This window comes from Dermacentor silvarum, chromosome 7 (assembly GCF_013339745.2).
Source record: "Dermacentor silvarum isolate Dsil-2018 chromosome 7, BIME_Dsil_1.4, whole genome shotgun sequence".
NCBI lineage: Eukaryota > Metazoa > Arthropoda > Arachnida > Ixodida > Ixodidae > Dermacentor > Dermacentor silvarum.
Window position 1 is genome coordinate 133,679,751 of NC_051160.1, and position 19,390 is coordinate 133,699,140.

The following is a 19,390-nucleotide window of genomic DNA, read 5'->3' on the forward strand; positions in this document are numbered from 1 at the left end:
ACACTGAATCGCACCACATACCCAGAGTTACATACCCAGTGGCCCAAGTTGGTTCGACAGCTGGTTTTGAACCCGGTTCTACCAGCGCAGCAGCCCAGTGCTCCCACCCATTTGAACATACTCGTAAAATACCTGTAGTCTCAAGTTGGCGGGAAAGACTTGGGTGTGAAAATAGACATACAGCAAGCTGGGTAAAGTTGCCGAACAATGCTAATAGCAATAAAATCGACAGGAGAATCAACTTTCGCCACAATGTATGTTATTGCAGCTGTCTTGCCAAGCGGTAATAAGCCACATAGTATCCACCCCTTGGTGTCTGCCCGAGCTGGCAACTTCGGCACTGTGTATGTGATAGTGGTGTGTGTGATATTGCTGTAATTGGTTGGTTGGCGCGCTCGTGGGCGACGTCGCGCGTTAGGGGAGTGAAAGGTGAAGAGTACGGAGGCCAAATTGGAGCACCCCATTCGCAAGAGACACCTCCGCTGCCGAGCGCGGCCACTTCATGTATAGCCATTGCAACGAAGTTGCAGCCAGGACACTTGGGATAGTGGTAATTGCTACGGAGTATCAACGGCAATGCTGTGACTACAAGATATGCTATGTCTTGGCATTGCATTGTGGGATTTCATAATGTGGTTGACAGCGAGACTGCCACTTTGTGTTACTGCTGATTTGTACAGTAGGTTTGTGGGATTCACGGATGAATTGAAGACAAGCAGCTGGTTACACAAGAGAGCTATTGGTGACATTCATGATCACCTTCGATTGTTTCTGCCACAGTTTTTTTATTGAGCTATTACATGGTCAAATATAAGCTATTTCAGCGGCTGCACTCCTTCGGTGATTAGGTTCTGATTAGGTGTAACTGCTGGAAAGAACGTTTTTCTTAAATATTGACCTTTGTACACGTTTCTGGACACAACGTACCTCACCCACATTACGAATTACTCAGTTTTGCGAGGATAATGCTTAATCTTGAGTTTCAACATCATTTGAGACATTTCAAATATTTATTTGCGTGGGAATAGCTTGCCCAAGAGAAATAAACATCGAATTTAGTGAAGGCAATCTATTCCTAGAATGTGAACAGCGTTGCCCGATGGCTCCTCGTATACCAGCGCTGAACAAGAGTTCATCGCCTGAAAAGAAAAGAAAGACACTGATCATGGTTAGCTGGGATGGTAAGTTACTACAAAAAGCAGACGTTTATGTTTTGCACGCACATTTTACGTGTAATTGTGAGTTCTCAACTGCGGATAATTCCAGAAATCAGATCTCCTCATTCCAAGTCATTACATAAAAAGTAACATACGTTCTACGAATATTACTGTTTGTGTTACCTTCTGCACTGTTACCGATACCTTCTGCAAAGAGCATACTCTGTTTGCCGAAGGTCTCCCGTCGTGTATTATTATTCGTATTCTTATTTATTCATTACTTTGGACACGATTTCTCATGTTTAGTAGATTTACGAACAAGACTGGTCAGCATTCCTATAGCTGATTTGAAAATGATCGACAGAAGACTACGCCTCATCTAAGTCGCAGACGCTGCAGCATGTGCTGCGCCACCCACTTCTACGACGTCTCAGAGTCTCCAACGACATATATCAGCGAAGCACGTACGCTATAATGATTCAATTTACTAACGTTATACAATATATGGCGCAGCCTCGAGGATATATGAAAGAACGAGTATTTATACTATTATGTATAAGGTAATGCTCTTTATGCACTTCTCAATTAATAAAATTTTTTATCAACGTGTAGCGTGCATTCTACACACAGCGGGTTTTTCGCGAATGCTTTCGAAATGCCTTCATATTGGGGAGGCTGGAATATCGAAATTATTTTATTTTAAAAATATTATCGCAGATGCCACAAATCTGAAAATGAGACGGTGTAGTAATTCATACAAGTTAGTATATGTAAACTGCATTATTCAAGTTTCTTAACAAAAGAGCCACGCAATTGTTCCCAATGCAAAACTTGACCCGCGCCATTAGAGAAGCTCATAGCTGTTTCCAGAAATAAACAAAGATGACGCTGCTCATTTTTAGATCGAAAATGATTTCATCCTCACCCACACAGAAATTTAAGGCCAAACAGCCGCTGAGAGTCACTGTCATGTCCACCGAGGACACCTATCCATGAGTGTCGTAACTGTTTGTGCCTCATTATCGGGCGAGTATCCGAGGCAACGACATTGTCAAGTTGCGAGCAGACAGTCACGTAGCTCATGGATGGGCATCTACTAAAGACGTTCTTCGGATGTTCAGTTTCAGATTTCTCTCTGAAATCGGCCGGAATCAATTGCCCTGTAAAATTAGCCGTGTCAACTTCCTTTCTTCTTTCATTTGTCGAAATCGTTATTGAGTTCCTTGGATGACGCACTTCCAATCTTCCATTGGGACCACTCGCATGACTGCTTTCTTTACAATGTTACCTGTTTTACTTTGTATAATTACCTTTCCAATTTGTCTATTGTATAATTTTCATATGAGTGCTTCTGTGGTAATAATTGTCCATAAGAAAACATTCAAGTATCTAATCATCTAACATTTCTACACATCTGGAACGCACGTCGTGAAAATGCAGGCACACAACTTCCCTTTCTGCTGCTTTTTTTCTAGTTCATAAAACGTAAAGATTACATTTGATTGGTGACGATGCATCAAGTTCTGTGAGTACTATTTTGTTAAAGTAGCAGCTACGGTCGACTAGTTTGATTATAACCACGCACCTAACATTTGAGACACTGGGTGGGTACCAATTGTGTATTCTCTAAAAAAGCCTTTGTGTCGCAGTTGTTATCACCTCAATGAAGATAAAGTGTGTGGTATTAAACCGAGATCAGGTTGGGAGTCTCTTGTAAGGTTATATATTCTGATTCTCCATTTCACTCAAGTATAACGAGTTGGCAGATATATGTAATCAAAATTAATGGAATAATGTGTCAAAGAAAACCTTGCGTTGCTGAGCAGGAGCGCACTGTTTATATTCCCGGTCGCTGCGGCCGCATTCCGATGTTAGTGAAATGCAACAACTGTCGTGCGCCTTGGTTTCGCTTGTCGTAAATATTTTATTTACCTTCTATCCATATTTTTATTGCAGAGTAGTATGTGAAAAAAGATGTCCCTTAATAAAATGCTGAAATGCGACCTCTGGGGACGGGTGTCAATAAAAAAGACCAGGTTGCCAGAATAGTCTGGAACCTTCCACCACTACAACGTCTCTGAAAACCAGAGTGTCGAACCAAACCCGAACCAATAACCGTACCCGAACCGCAATTTAGGTCGGAACAGAACCCGAATCCGAACAAATTTTTGGAACGTGCCTTAAACGAAAAAAATAGTAACTGTTAGCAGTTCGGCACGATAGAATTCAAGGATATAAGGCAATGATGGGCACCTAATAGTTTGTAGGATTGTTCGGATCACTAGTACTTTAATGGGCGCGCCCTACTAGCAGATTTCCACAACTCAGTAGTTGCGTCGTGTGCGAGTATGGGGATAGACGACGGGTATGTGGGGGTAAGTACGACTACCTTGAGACGCTTGCCCTTCTGAAGTTGACCGTGCCAGGTTTGTTCCACGGCCGAAAAGTGTTTTCAGGGGCTTCGTGAAATCAACATTTGTGGCGACACTCCCGAGTCGGCCGTTAGGTCAAATTGTTACTTAAACTAGATATATTAGATAAACACGGTGAACGGAAACGACCATGTGATTGTGGAGGGATGTCAACGAATTCAGGTGCATGACTTATTGTAATGATAGTAGAGCCGTCGCTAATGATTGTCTTCAACTTTTCAGAGAGCAGTAATCGCCGCTGCAAATTTAATGCGAAATGTGTGTTTCTTACGTGCTTTAGTTCAACACACATTTGGTGCTTAGCAAAGGAGAGTACAACGCTCGTAAGTTGTAGAAACTTCTCGCGGAGCACAATTTGCAGCCTGTTGACTTCTTTGTGCGCCCTTACCCAGCGCAAGATTACCCGCCACGTGCAGATGTGCAAGAAAGTTTGACGTATGGTTCAGCATAAACTACCCTTGTTCATAGTTCAGAAGCATCAATGTCCTCACCTACTTCTCTAAAAAAAATGTCGCAGTTTCGCCCGAAAGGCGAAGCATCAATGGTGATAGCAAGTTACTTGCGAGCTATGCGGTGTAAGGATAGTAGTTTTATCAGCTGTATAAACTTGGACATGCAGCAGCACGCAGCAATGCGCAGAACTGTTGTCGACGCCGTCGTCGTTTTGCCCGCGTTCGCACCGAACACGCACGGCGAGGGTGAGTATATTGCCAGGGCCTCTGGGGGCGGTTCGGGGGTTTTCGACGAGGTCAGAACGGGAAACTCGTTGAGCAGCTTCAGAATTCTTTACAACCTTCTCGCCTCGCAACGTTTTTATATAAATATGCATTTGGTGCCGCAGCTAAACGTCGCCTCCCCTCGCTCCCTCCCGTCCCCCCACGGTCTTCCGTGCGACGGAAGTCATGTTTGCCCTATATACATGGTGATTTTAAAGGAGTAAAGAGACGCTTAATTATGGAGCCCTTCAGGGAGCACGGCGCAGAACGCGAGTTTGTTCTCCGCCGAGCGTTCGCTCCCCGTGAAAGCACGGGTCCCTCGCTCCGTTTCAATCGCACATACAGCGTCCGGCACGCGGCGACCATTTCATCACCGTTGACGTCATACGGAACCTCACGATGACGGCGATGCCGATTGCAGAAATCCTCTTTGAGTGTCCATATAATTGCTATCGCAATAAAAACAGCACGCAAAGTGAAATGTCAAATGCTGGCTTTTTTCTTTGTTGCAAAATCGAAGACTGAAGTACTAATTTGTGTATCTCAATGTGAATTGGCGCTGTCTTCGACACCATAGTTCACATGCCGCAGTTTGATCACCACCAGTCCTGCAATAAAAACTTGAAGCAAAATGAAATAACTTACTCTGCAGCTCTCCAAGTAAGGAGTGTGGAAGCTACGCAGACGTTAGGCTGACGCAGTAATTTTAACTAATTACATCTGTTTTAATATGTATGTAATGATACTCCCGTATCTGTATTATTTATTTCTAAATTTCTGCCTACTCTTGATGAAACTTGCACATGGGTTATGTGGACAACTGGGTAGTGCTATGTAGCATATCGCCATGGTGTGATATAAAATGAACTGCGATGAACCGGTTTGCGAACCGTTTCAGTCTTGTGAACTGGGTGGCACAGCGCTATACATTTTGATTTACCCGAACCTCAACTGAATCAGAACGAAATTCGAGCTCGTTGAACGCGAACCTGAAGCGTGGCAGCTTTTTTTTTTTTCAGTTCGACACCCTGACAGCCACGCCGTTAACGTCCTGAACCTACACGATGTGTAGGTTCAGAAAGTTAAACACACAATTTATCATATAATTTAAATTTGTTTTTGTCTGGAGGTGCTGCCGACATTTAGAAGAGCGAAAGCAAATAATCATATGACCGGCAACGTCACTGAGGCCTTCAAAGTTAGTTTTAGTTGCAACTCATCCCCAATGCGCAGAGCTTCAGGAAGTCTCAAGCACTTGTGTCACTTCAGTAGCTCCTCGAGAAAAGCAGCTCCTTTATTGCCATGAGCCAAGCACAATTGCACTAACAAGAGCTTGCATGCAGCGTCAATGTGTACCAAATTACTTGTTATTTAGAAATATTGACCCCTTTCCATGGCGGGTTCGTATATATTCAATCCCGCTGCTTTTATCTAAATGACACAAACAAAATAAAATAGTTTCACCTCTCAGTGTATGCTCTTTTTATATAAAATATGCCCCCCTAGATATATTACGTTCATACCTCCACATAACGAACGAAATATAAAACTCGGCAGACCATGTTCATTTCAATGAGTTGTGGTACTGCTTTCACGAAATCGAAAAATATCAAAATGACGCCGACCTATTTGTCAGGTTTGTGCATTAATCGGGCTTCACTGTGACACCGCCACCTACCCGTAGCGTTAGAATAATATTATTCAATAGTATCAATGTATCAAACGAATAATATTAAACACGCGCAGCCTCAAATACGACGACCATGAGCAATGCTGCCGGCATCTCGGCGGGCATGAAACCGCTAGTTTGGTTTTCGACTCTCGACGAAACGGGCACTGGCTAGGCCTATAGCTGTCAAAGCAGTTCGACAGGTAGAGTGGTTGTTCACAAACCGTCGTAGCAAGCCCGCCGTCAATATGGGCACTGCCACAATATGTGCAATCGGGTGCACGCGTGCTCGTAGACATTACCGGCTGTGGAGCATGAAGTCAAACGCACCGGATAGACTGAAGGCCGTAGTAGCGGAGTACAGATTCCACGTGCGGACCCCTCCGTGTGCGAAAAGACTAGTTAAACTCAGCAATATTAACATGGAATGACTCACACTAGGCGTGCGTGCGTGTTTGGCCCGCAGCTTCGCTGCTCGGACCACAGTCGGCAAAGTAACCTGCCGGGCCCGCGTGATTACACCAATCGCCGGGTATCGTATTCGCGGCAACGCAAAGCGCTCGTATGTAGCGTGTGTAAGCGCGTGTAAGCTGCACCAAAAATTCTAATAATTTCACGGTAAAAATAAAGTACAAGTGACTGACCCGCCATGGTTGCTTTGTGGCTTTGGCGCTTCGCTGCTAAGCACCAGGTCGCGCGATCAAGTCATGGCTGCGGCGGCCGCATTTCAATTGAGGCAATATACAAAGCCGGCCCTGTACCGCGCATTGGGTGCTTGTTAAGGAACCCCATTTGTTCGAAATTATTCCGGAGTCCCCCAATAATTAGATTGTATAGTTGATCGTAGCGTGCTTCATTATCAGATCGTAGTTTTGACACGTCAAACCCCGGAATTACGTTGATTTTTAAGGTGCAAATTATATGGAAATTACCCGCCGTGATTGCCTTGTGGCTATGGTGTTGGGCTGCTAACTACGATGTAGCGGGATCGAATCCCGGCCACGGCGGCCGCATTTCGATCGGGGCGAAATGCGAAAGACACCCGTGTACTGTTATTTAGGTCAACTTTGAAGAACCGCAGGTGGTCCAATTTATTTAGTGTCCCCCACTATGGCTTCGCTTATAATGAAATTGTATTTTTGCACGTAAAACCCCGTTTTAATTAGTTTTTATGGTGCAAATTAAATGAAAATTCCGCCTTGTGGTGTGGCTTCACGGCAACGTACGCTGCGTTGAAGTGAAGCGACGCCTTAAATCAAAGTTCTCCATCCTCTAAAGCCTTGTTATATCTTTCACCGCCCACTCCTCTCTCTCTCTCTCTTTGCATGTTGACGCTCCTTCTCTTCTCGTTCATGGCGGCCCATTCTCCTACTCTTTTGGGACCGTCATTTTGCGTTTTCGTTGGATTAATAGCAGTTGGCGAATAGCGCGCGTGGCGCCGACGAACCAGAGCTCAGATCACGAGAGCTGGTCTCGACAGCAGTCCTTAACAGCGTAGCAGAATACTATCAGTGTCGCCCAAGAGGTTGGGAACAAAGCCTAATGCCAAAAGTACGACGTGCAAGAGTTCTGCGTCCACAAAACTGTTATTTAAAACCTGCTGGTTATAGAGGCGTGTTTTTTATATTTAGAAGTGTTATAATCGGGTCATACAAAGATGCGGGTTATGCGCGGGTAAATGAAGCATTTATCTTGCTCGCCGTGCCTAATACTTGCTCTGCATTATGCCGACTGCCCGAGGAAAATCCGCAGGAAGCCTTTTGCTGGCTAGTAGAAAGCACCCCGCCGGCGTTTCTTTTGCTTAGAAGTTTCGCCGATATTTTTTTCGCTAATATCTGTGTGTGCGCTTATAACGATTATTAGATAGATCGAAGGTGTTCTGGTGGCCGATGCGGTTTCATTATTACGCGATTCGACGGCATAGGCCAAGATTGGCGATTTTATGCTTATCTCTCTGCTACTTCATGCTCCCTAGAAATCGGTTATTTGAATAATTGTTTTTTTAGTTACGAGATGCCGTCTTTAACGGTTTGCTTGTTTTGGTGCATTTCTAAAACATTAATTATACAGTGCGCCCAATTTCTAGCGAAAAAAATATACAAATTTACGAGTAATGCTGCGAATTACTGTTGAACGCGCAAGCACAGAATGAATAACAAGAAACGCTGCCACATATCGCTCTAGGGCTGCAAGAAGAACGAGAAAAGTGGCCTACGTTGGATAATCGTGAGTGAGAACGGGGCGTGTAAGCAACAACTTCAGACTTAGTAGAGAAACAACAAAGTAGGTGCTTTATTCAAACTTCGCGAGTCTCATTGAACATTACAATAAAGCCGAAGAAAGATATCAGGGAAGGTGTGGCCTTGAATTGATTGGCGGTGGGATAACAACAAAGTCATAAACACGTAGCCTATGCATTGAAAAGGTGACCTCTTGTTGCGATAGTTTATTATTTTTTTATCTTTACAAATACGTCTGCTTGCACAAAAGAGAGATGCCGAGATGGAGTTACCATTGTTCCCAACCAGCAAACTATTGGTTAGTATAGGCTTTTCTTTTCTCGATCATTAATATACAATGCGCAATGCTGGTGGGCTAACAACCCGATGTGCTAACACGGTAGGCTAACCGATATTCTTTAGTTCTTGACCGACCATGCTACGCGAAACAATTCACCAGCATTCGAACTAAGTCTCGTAGTGTTCCAGAAGCAGAAGCTTTTTTTTTTTGCGGGGTGACAATTCAAATGCTCCCTCGTATTCTCGAAGCTATGGCAGAAGTTTCAGCCAGCGCACTTCGCGAACTGTTCTCCGACCAGCTGTGACGGCCCATGCGCAACGTACAAGTTTTTCACTCCAGCTTTTCGGTTTGTTCAATGCACGGTGCAAAGCAGCTGCCGCGTTCGTCATACGGGCTAGATACGCTGCTTCTTTGAAAATAGCTCCTGCGGCCGAGGGTAATATGTTATACACGTCATAAAGCTTCGCCATACAATGTACTTTTCTTTATTATATATTGCGAGTTGACCGCCAAACAACGTAATTTTTTTCTCCGGCATGCTCTGCATCGCAGCATAGCAGTATAAATATATAAAAAATTAATTAGAGATAATATATTTTTTGATGAAACCAGAACAGAGATTCGTAGGCTCTGAATTCTGTATTCCAACTCCGAATTCGATATTCGAACACATGTAAAACAGAGACATTCTTTCATGAGACAACCTCTGGGCCGATTTGACTGAATTTTGTTAGCACTTGAGAAAGAACCTGAATTCTACGGACTCTAGAAAGTATAATTTTATAGTTAGGCCTGCAATCTTTTTTAAATAAGTTGATATATTGCTTAATTTAAAGAAAGCTGGAAACTTGAAGTTGACAATTTTCTAAGTAGGCACGGAAACAGGCCGGCGCAATTCTGTGTACTCCTAACAGTTGAATTGCATGTATGAGTTTACAGCTCATTTGAACTTGCTACAATGCTTAACACGCTTCTCAGAAAGTTGTATGTACAAATAACTTGCATATTTCTTAGCGGTGCATATAAGAGCTTTTTTGTCAGCTTACGTGTATCATTAGGCGCAGTTAAAAGCTTCGTGATGTAGTTTTCTATTTCCCAGTTAGGCTTGTAAATTTGATTGCGAGGCTTTTTAAAACAAAGTTCACAAAAAACACATTTTTATTTAAGATTTCCCGCCCGAGTAAGAAAGACATTTGCTATAGTCATTTGTTTTTACGTTACTCTAGTTAATGCCATAAAGACTCATCAAGATTGGTGCAGTGACTGGCGAGAAGAAACCATTTCTCCACTCATAAATTTATGTACGAGCGACCGAGGTGAGGCGTCCTCTTAAAGTAGAGCCTGAATATATTCTTGAAACACACAAAAAATATTCACTGAAATACAAGTGCTCTTGTTATATCGCTCATGCACTGCGAAAGAAAATATACAAATGCTGCCGCCCAATTGAAGAACACATGGAGTGCCTAGACTACCTAGCTATGTCAATGTGCTTACTCTAAACTTAAGTGTTCAACAACTCATCTGGGTAACATATTAGGGGAAGAAAAACATGGCTTCTTCAGAAAGCACTCCCTACCTCTCCCATGATGCAAAAGACCGAAGTGTAGCTTGAAGCTTTCGTGCCATTCCCATAAGTGGGTACCTGTAAAATGCCGAAGTTGATACAAGTTAATAATAATTGCAAATGACGTCAGTGTGACGTACAATGACACAAAACGGCCAAGCTCTACCAACCACGAAAAGGTCATTAAATAAGCGAAATGCCACCACACAGATAATACATTGTGCCTTGCTAATAAGGCCTAATTAGCTTAAAAGGGGAACAGCAGGACTACAGTAGAGAGTAAGTGACACGCATTGAAGATTAAGGAAGCACTAAAACACACGGGAAACAGTAGAAAGCAGTAAGAAGACCACATATTGACGTGGCAAGATATGTGTAATAAAATACAAACAGGTCTTGAGCATCCTTGGTAATATTACAGGATATAGCTGCTACATATATATGTTAGTTACAAAGGGAATATCAACTGCATTGTTCTTGTGAGAACATTGCAGAATTGTAATTTGAAGAATGAGCGAAAATTGTATCAGCAACTTGCATGTCATATATCAGACACTAGGCAGTTCCAGAAAAGCAAATATTGGACTCTTCTTCCAAATTTGAATTGTATTGTGCATTGCGAATTAGCGACCACATGAAACTTGAACACAGGAACAAAAGTGTTTCATATTTTTGTACAATATATCTATCAAAGCAGTCGTAATATCGGGAAACCCACAGCTTGACAAATAAAAACACCATGATACATTTGAAAGACTTTCCGAATCCTTGCATGGCATAACATGACATTTTAGAACAACATATAAACAATGTATTGTGATACGACACACCTTTGTCGTACGACATTGCAGGGTGGCAAAGAGTTTTGAAAGAAAGTTATGCATTGAGGAACGTTCAGTTGAGTCTAAAGTGACAGGCATGTCTTCGAAATAGGGGACTTCGGCCGATAACGTATGATAGGCGGCTCATAGTCTAGTTGTGATCAAGCGAGAGAAGTGGAGTAGGGCTAGGCATGCAATGGGCAATATAAGTAGGCGTGGGTTCTTAAAAACGATGAGCTTTAGCCTAGCGAGTGTGAAGATTGCGGCTTAAATATTCAAGGATGGGAAAATTAAAGATAGATATTAATATGAAAACTATCAGACATCTAATTGCTTCGAAGGATCCGAGTTATGCGGTTGTGGGAGGGTGAGGTGAAAGATACTTGAGAGAGGCCTTGTTCTGTACAATCGCCTAAACATCGACCGATGATGACACTCGCACGCGGAGGTGTTATTTTTTATTGATAAATACAACCACAGTCATGGGAAGTGTGTTTTTATTTGTCCACAAGAAGGCACAATTTGTCAACACTGGACCCATAGAATACTTGAAGTGTGAAATAATACGCCGGGAAGAGCGCGAAGCACACAGGTGAGTACACAAGGATAACGACACGCTGCATTTCTGCGTTGCATTGCGCTGTCTATGTATCTTCACCTCTGTTCATGTCATTAGCGCTATTCCTGCCATAATAAGCTTAACCAGCAAGCTAAAAATCTCACTTTAATAGTGAATTATTTAATTTATAGCACATACAGTATTTATCGCCATTGTATACAAAACATTGATACTCCCGTCAATACTTTAGCTGTGAGGTGCGGATACTAAAGCAGAAGCTTGAGATTTTTGTTGAAATGAGTGGATTTACCTGGTGTGATGAGCAGGTTAGCGGCACAAGGTCGAAACTGAGAAGATAGCTTAAGCCTGTCTGGGCGGTCCCCTGAAAAAAAAAGCGTATTCCTTGTATATGTACGCTACATAATTGAGAAGCTTATTATTTGGTGTTATTAGTTAATTAATTTGGTCAAATGAAGGCTTTGTGTTAGAAATCACAAAATTCATTTTACACAAGTGTGCTGCGTTTTTATATAAAGAAGACTGTAGCCAGGAAAACCCTGCTGCCACAATTGGGAAGCTTTCTTTCTCTTAATTGCTTCTCGAGACACGCCTTAGGCGCCTCTTGTTTCCTTTCCATTGAAACTTCCCCTGAGCACTTGATGACTTCCAGAGGGATGATTTTCTGCACTGGAGGTGACGAACATTTGTCACGTAATCGAACTTGCAGATACGAACTATGTTGTGCGGTCCAGAGTACACTTTGCCGGCAACTGGTTTTCTCTAAAGTACTCTTGAATTGGTATTGCCTTCGACCAGCACAACGTCCCCACGTTTCTAGTGTACAGTTTTTCTACATGTGACGCGATGAAACGATGCAAGCTGGAGAACAAATGTTTTCTCATCTTGCCCAAGTGCATTCCGTAAAGTCGGTGTGTAGTACCATTTCTGGTTGATCCCAATGCAAGAGGAAGTAGGAGTCTTGACTTTACTGGTGGACAACGCAGTAAGCCTTCTGCTGACTTAGAAGCTGGTAAGCGTTAAGCAATTATTGCCCCTTGCTGCATATCTGATGCTGGTGCTATCAACGAAGGTGAGCGGCTTGGAGTTATTATCGCCTTTGGTTTCACGCAGTACTTTGTCGACTTGCTGTGAAGGTACAAAAGCTTTTCCTAAAGTTCTTCGGAACTGTTCTTTTATGCAGACCGTGAGGTGCCCCCAAAACGCCACAGTGCTCCTTCATCGTTAAACCTACAGGTGAAGCTATGCTGAGCAGAACAGTTTCCTTTGTTCATGTAAACACCACAGTACTTGCGTTAGCTTAATGTCTTGGATGATGAGCTTGAACGTATGGCTTTTGTCTGCATAGAGGATGCTGGACACTCCTCTTTCTTCTATAGACTACTTGAGGGGTCGCCTAAACTAGTCAGTTGTCAAATTGCGAATTTGTTTAGGATGAACAGCTCGTGGTTCTGCGCAGGTTATCAATAAAATGCGTAATGTTGATTTGCCATGAGTAACTAATAATGGTCCAGCGAAGTCTAGGCCAATGACATAAAGCGCTTGATTCTCGAAGCTTGTCAGTGCGAACTGGCGCAGTCACAGCTGAATGAGGTGATGCTGTTTACCTTCGGCTTACTGTCCAACCGATTATCCTGTTCTTCGCATGTTGTAGTGCCTTCAGGATCCAGAATCTTTCCCTAAAAGGCTAATACATTTTGTACACGACTGTTTACAAGTTTGCTGTGAGCAGCATTAATAATAAAATCCGTGAAAGAATATTTCAGTCGTTATCTGAGGGGTAATTTGGTGTTTTTCAGCGAGCAGAAATTTTATAATAGGCATCTGGCTCGTCGTGAATTATCTGAGCGCGTCGTGAATTTCAATTCTCTGCTTCGTGCTCATTCACAGCACGAAGCGCAGGATTTAAATACACCTGTGAGGTGTTATCTTCGCTTCATGTTTTCTAGTTTTAAGGCGGCAGTATTGCATCCTGGTTTAGGAGAGGTATTTGAGATTTCTGTGTCAATAAAACTTATTTGCAGGGAAACAAATGTCATCCAATATATCTTCCGCGTAATGCTAGTGTCAGCCATATTTGTGTTAGCTCGTTCGCACATGCTACAAGGCCTCTTCTTTGCAGTCAGAGCCAGCACGCAAACCGTCTACAGAGAACAGTAATTGGAACTGATCTGCGATCATCTTGTCGTCTGCCACGGTTTTATCCAGATGACATTGAATGGTTGCTGACAGCCACAATTGACTTGAGTTAGTCAAAATGGGGCACGGACTATGCGCCACTCGTCCATTTGATCAGACTGAAATCTAGTTCCCACATTCGAGTACCTGAATAAAAGGAAGACATTGCGGCCCTTTTCTAGAAATCCGACCTGCGGTAAAATATTTCGAACATAAGCAGTTTCATCTATAGTACAGCAATGAAATCTGAGTTAAATCTATCAAACTTTGTGGTTTAGGTTGACGAGTTTGTGCAAGCCACTCATTTGTATCGTTCAATCAAGAATTTTATTTCAGTATCAGGTACATTTCACTCTTGTAGAAAAGGAAAGCCGGAAATAGAAGAGGAGGCGTCAAAAGCAACTCCATTATCTGTCGTTCGACAATGCTTTTTGATAGATATGTATGCAGTGTACAATGATAAGCTGCCTCCGCCTCTTATTCTCAGGAACAACTTCCGCATGCCCACGATAAATATATTGCCTAATTTTCTTATCATATCTCTGCAGCAAGTCCGGTTTCATGAAAAACAATTGCAATGAAGAATTCAGCCATCGCAATGGTTCGCTGCGGTTGTCCTTCAAGGAGTCGATGCGATCTCATTGCCACTGCACAGTCACTTTGTAACGGCCATTGAGCTTCGCAATAAACGATTCGGAATCCTCAAGTAGGCGGCTCTTCTGAGGTGCCGTTTTGTAATTAGAATGTGCATATCCTGCAGTTGCCGTTAATAAATTTGTCTCTTACAGTACTCAGATAGCTAAAAACGTTAAAAAAACCTTTTTTATGCTGAAGACGTCAAGTCTCATGCGGAGTGGTCAAGATTTCGCAATCACTCTTAAGCCACATCATTGTTGCTCTTGACGTCATGCTCTTTGTTCGAAGTTTCATGTATGGGCTATAGAGCGTGCGTCAGCAATAAGCCGCCATCATATTACCTAAAGCTTATTTATAGATATATGCCACGTTAGCGTTCCAAGTTAGTGTTTTATAGATTAGTAAATGATGTAAGGAACAATCCGTATACTTAGACGCGTGTAGAAATTGCAATGTTCTGTATTTCGTTAGGATGACTGGGCTCGTAAAATATTCGCCTGAACATACGTCGATTTAATCAAACCAACATGTTAATCACGAAAGTTCCAGGGATAGGAATCGCACCATACAATTGAAACTTACCTTTGTCGCTACTTGATGTAGTCGAACTGCAACACCAGGAATGCCGCCTGCATTAGGCTGACGAGTCAAAGCGAAATGCGCAAGCTGCATGTACCTAGGATTACTGAAGGGATCGTGAATTCTCCAGCCGGCATTATCTATGGAAGAAAAGCCCTCAGTCACTGCTAAAATCACCAGGACGCATGTCAATAACACCTTCATGTTTCGCTATGGAGCAGAGGAGTTCACCTACTGAGGGGCCACGTGCTCAGTTAGGGAGCATGTGCCGTGCTAAAGGGGTTTATTATTTTTTGGTCTTGCGTAGATGGAATGAACTTTGTTCGACGAATAATGGGGCTTTGAAAGCTTTCGCACTGCTCCTCTGACAGTCTACTTTACAGTATATGTTCGAGAAAATGTTTTCCAGTACACTATGGCTGAACTTTAATCGTTTCTCATGCTGTGGTCACAGTATTGTATAATGCACAATCGTTGGAAACAATTGGGCAGCATCTGTAGCCTCAGGAGGCATGCGCAACCTACGAACTGTAGCGATGGAAGAGGGTAACACCTGAGCTTCACGTATGCTATACCTCTAGCAAACGACCGGGTTCTTTGTGTTAAGCAACACTATCGCATTCGTTTGAATATTAGTACAAAGCGTTGAAAACGTCATTAGAACGTCATCGAGAACGTCGTTGACCATTGGACCCAACTGCACATGAGGTTTTCTTTTTTTTTCTTTGCAGTGCAGTGCAAAAGCATTATTAGTTTTGGTAAACTTACGTTCATTCACATCGCGGTGTCATCCATGTTTTTTTGGGTTCGCTATCCCGCTTACTAATGAAGGGTTCGACAAAAGCAAAAATCTGGTCGCAAACAAAAAAAGACCTAATCTACACTTCTCTGCTTTGGATGCTTGTTAACCGGAATCAGAGATTTGTGATGGCTCAATATGTTTTCTTTTTTCGTTTAATCACAATCACCTTTAAGAAGGCTCGAGGTTGGAAACTGCTCATCTTGGCGGGCACACATTACCAACACATAAAATGCTGGTGACAAATCAGCATTTTGAAGTGAGTATTTAGCCACACCGAAAATGTTGTATTGTGACTTTCACAGCCGCACTTACACCATTGCGAACTGCTTCATCTTTTGAATCGCCACTGCAATCGATAGGGGCACCTTAAAAAAAGAAGCACAAACACGGCGCTCAGCTTATGTGTTCCTTGCGAACACCTGCTGCAGCGCAGTCTTTCTTTGCAAAAATGGTGACGTACTGCCGTGGTTGTTTTTTGCCAAAACAACAAGCACAAGCAAATATCCGTCAAAAAGGCTAGCCGGTTCAACCCGAGGGAAGTGAATCTGGCCTTCAAGACGTGGTTGTCTGGTTATCTTGATTTATAAATTATATTAAGGAGATTCGGTCTAAGCAACCTGTTAACTAGACAATAGGATATTTAAGCATCAACATTCGGTATCACTATCAATTAATTCTAACATAGGGTTCCTTCGCATATATTGCGAGGTCATAGGCGAAGTGCAATTATTCACAGCCTCTCAAATACATTGCTCATTCAGCGGATGAAGCTCTAGCATAAACCCTTCATTTAGGCTTCTGTTTATTGTTTACTTGTCCGTTGCTACCGCAAAAGGGCGACTATTTTTTTTTCCGAAAGACGTCTGCGACTTTAGGCATCTAATTTGTATACGGAGTAAAAAGCTGCGAACTTTTCCATGAATCACATAGATCATTGTCAAATCAGCATATCTAATGTAACGATCCTAAATGTTTTCTGTGATGTTTTCCCGTTAATCATTAGACCCCGAGGTTGTCCTTAAATTCTTCGGTGACCTCCGCTACAGCAACATCGTGCTCTCTGAGATCTATCTGAGAATCATTGCGGCAGCCGTGACACGCGTTAAGGATCACTGTTTATTAATGCACATAGAAATTCTCATACTTAGGACTGCACTGTAGGGCCATATTTTTCATCAACGGAGCAAACAAACTGTTAACAAAGGCAGTTTAACAACTCAGGCTGTATCTGTCATTCACTTTGCCGATTTTCTTTTCAGATGGTGCCACTTTCTTTTTCAACAGGCATAGATAAAGAAAATGCAAAATGCCTGTGAAAGCTTGATTACTGCCATTTTCTTGGATATTTACTGCACAAGCAATACATCAGTATATATTTGGAAAATTAACCGCATTTACGACAGGCATTTTGTATAAGTTAATTACGCAAACATAATTTTTACTTACGAATACTTAATTTCTTGCGACAAAAACATGCTCACGGCTATTCTTATCTTTCTGTACCGGGTGTTCAAGCTAACTATACAAGCTTTTACACAAACGAGTACAAAACAAGATAAGGAGACCTACGGTGTTTGTTCACGCGTCCAACATCAAAACACATCATATCAATATCATATTATCATCATCATCATCCTTATCAAGTGTTTTGAATGAAAGAAAACGACGCCGACGACGACGAAGTGAGCACGTGTTCTTTCGCGAGTGGACCACGCATTTGAGTGGTCCCGCCAAGTCAGCGATGGCCCTGTAGTATTCTAAAGATGCGTCGTGCCACGATTGGGTCACGTATTGCGAGCACGTGGCGAAATACTTCGGGGAGAGCCATGCGCCTTGTCAGAGGGAGACGGAAGACAGCAGGCCGACGTGTTGGACGCCGACAATCAAGGCTCTAAGTAACGCGGCCGTCCTAGGAGATGCCGCCCGATTGTTGCCTTTGGCCAAGGTACGGTGGCTAGATGGGTAGGTGTGCCGTCCGCCGGGCATGAAGAGTAGTTCAGCACTTCTCCGCACCATGACGACAAAATTGGCGCTGCGGTCGGGGGTCTGTCGCAGGCGGCGCGCGTTGTCTGCTGCTGCGGCCACGTTACATTGCAACTGCGGCGTATTTACCATCGTATTTAAACTGAAAACCACATTCACAGTGGCATCATAGACAGTTACAAATTTCTGAATGCAGCAGAGCTCTGTCACTTGCGAAGGTAACGTACTTGCCTTTTCCGTCATCTGTTTCCCCGTTTGACATTCAAGAATATAATAGCTATTAACGCTGTTTAGTTCGGTAAACACGTTAAACTTGAGTCCACGAGGAGAAGCACAAATTTTTCATGGACGAAATAGCCCTTCATCAGTTCTTCTGAAGCGAGAAAGGCGAAGTTTGCGTTCCAGAGTAGATGCAGTATGTAGGGGCTGTACACGAACGTGCAGGGCGTATTCGTATACCACGGAATGGGCAAGAGAAATGGCTTGAAGGGATGTAAAACACAGTGGAATAAATATTGATATTCGAACAACTAAAATCCTTTGATTCGATTTCCTTGATTGCAGTCAAGAAAATTGAACCAAAAGATTTTAGTATTGGGGCTATTATAAATCTATAAAATATATTATAAACTTGTTGGTGATAAAGGAAAAAAGTTCTTACGTCGTGCGATTATGTATGATGAAAGCAGTAGCTTGTAGTATGAAAAATCATAGTTTGGACTCGTGAAGATCGTATGTATGTATACTTGAATACAGTAATAATTTAGGTAATTCCTCGGTCACACACGCAAACCATGCAGCAGCACCAAGCTTTTATTGCAACTATAGCTTTAAATAAAACACTTCACTGCATCACAGCGCTCAAAATGCACGTAGAGTAGCCGCAGCGTAAGGTGCTTTTTATTTTCTGGAGTACGCTCAGGAGCCAAGTTTTGGTCATCACAAGGAATTCAGTGCAAGCGAGCAATGGATTTGTTTGATGATGCTGTTCCTAATTTTGATTTTATGCTGCTCACAACCCAAGACTCCTGAACGCTTCAGCTGGCGAAAGGAAAAGAAAAGATGCCAGCGGCAGGGGCATATCTGCCAGTCGTTGCGTTGTAAACCGCGGCCGCTGCACTTGAAGCTGAATTTTTTACACACACAAACATTTCGTCGGCCGTCTTTGAGCAGGCTCATTTCTTCACTTGTCTAAAAATACTCATTCTTCACCTGTAGAACACGCGATATTTGCATTCGCATCCTATTTGCTTGGAGCGTGTGTAAGTTTGGCCAATGTCTCCAGAGCAGGCATTGGTTTGGCTCGCTGTCTCTACCGGATTATTTCAACGGCCGACATGCCGTTGGAGCCTCGCTTGTTGTTTTTCTAGAAATGTTCTGCAATATGTAAGGCGCAGCGTCGGGTAGCACCGAAGGAACAGCGTCACTCTAACCGCACATACGCCATCGGAATCTAAACAATCTTCCTGCCACTCATACGCTCGATGACATGCTCCTTGAAGTGGCTCTGGCACACGACTAATGCGGTTGAAACATTTTTTTTCAGCACGGCGAAGGGCAAGCTGACGTCTCTCGGAAAGTTCTGGGTCTCAGCGCACCGAAACCAATGATTCTTTATCGCGTGGTTTGCATGTTTGTAGCCGAACTTACAATTTGGCGAATGCAAGTGGTGCTCTTCCGGCTTGTTTTCTTCTGTGCAGGAACACTTTCACTCTGTCCCGGAGTCTCACGAGCTTGGTATTCACGAATATAA

The 19,390-nt window shown here is 42.9% G+C and overlaps 1 protein-coding gene across 1 annotated transcript; it reads right to left on the reverse strand.

Annotated features, from left to right (window-relative positions):
* Positions 1 to 997: 997 nt before the first annotated feature.
* LOC119458455 (uncharacterized) lies at positions 998 to 15,260 on the reverse strand. The gene is made up of 4 exons (XM_037720295.2): positions 14,856 to 15,260; positions 11,752 to 11,823; positions 10,074 to 10,139; positions 998 to 1,139 (listed from the first exon to the last, which is right to left on the reverse strand). The coding sequence occupies exons 1-4, from the start codon at positions 15,054 to 15,056 to the stop codon at positions 1,056 to 1,058; spliced, it is 423 nt and encodes a 140-aa protein (XP_037576223.1). The 5' UTR covers positions 15,057 to 15,260; the 3' UTR covers positions 998 to 1,055.
* Positions 15,261 to 19,390: the final 4,130 nt, after the last annotated feature.

Coding starts and splice junctions, on each gene's coding strand:
- LOC119458455 (XM_037720295.2), bottom strand. CDS start 15,056: ATGAAGGTGTTATTGACATGCGTCCTGGTGATTTTAGCAGTGACTGAG. Junction 11,824..14,855: donor TACATCAAGTAGCGACAAAG/GTAAGTTTCAAT, acceptor TTTTTTTTTCAG/GGGACCGCCCAGACAGGCTT. Junction 1,140..10,073: donor TCTTTTGCATCATGGGAGAG/GTAGGGAGTGCT, acceptor TTTTCTTTTCAG/GCGATGAACTCTTGTTCAGC.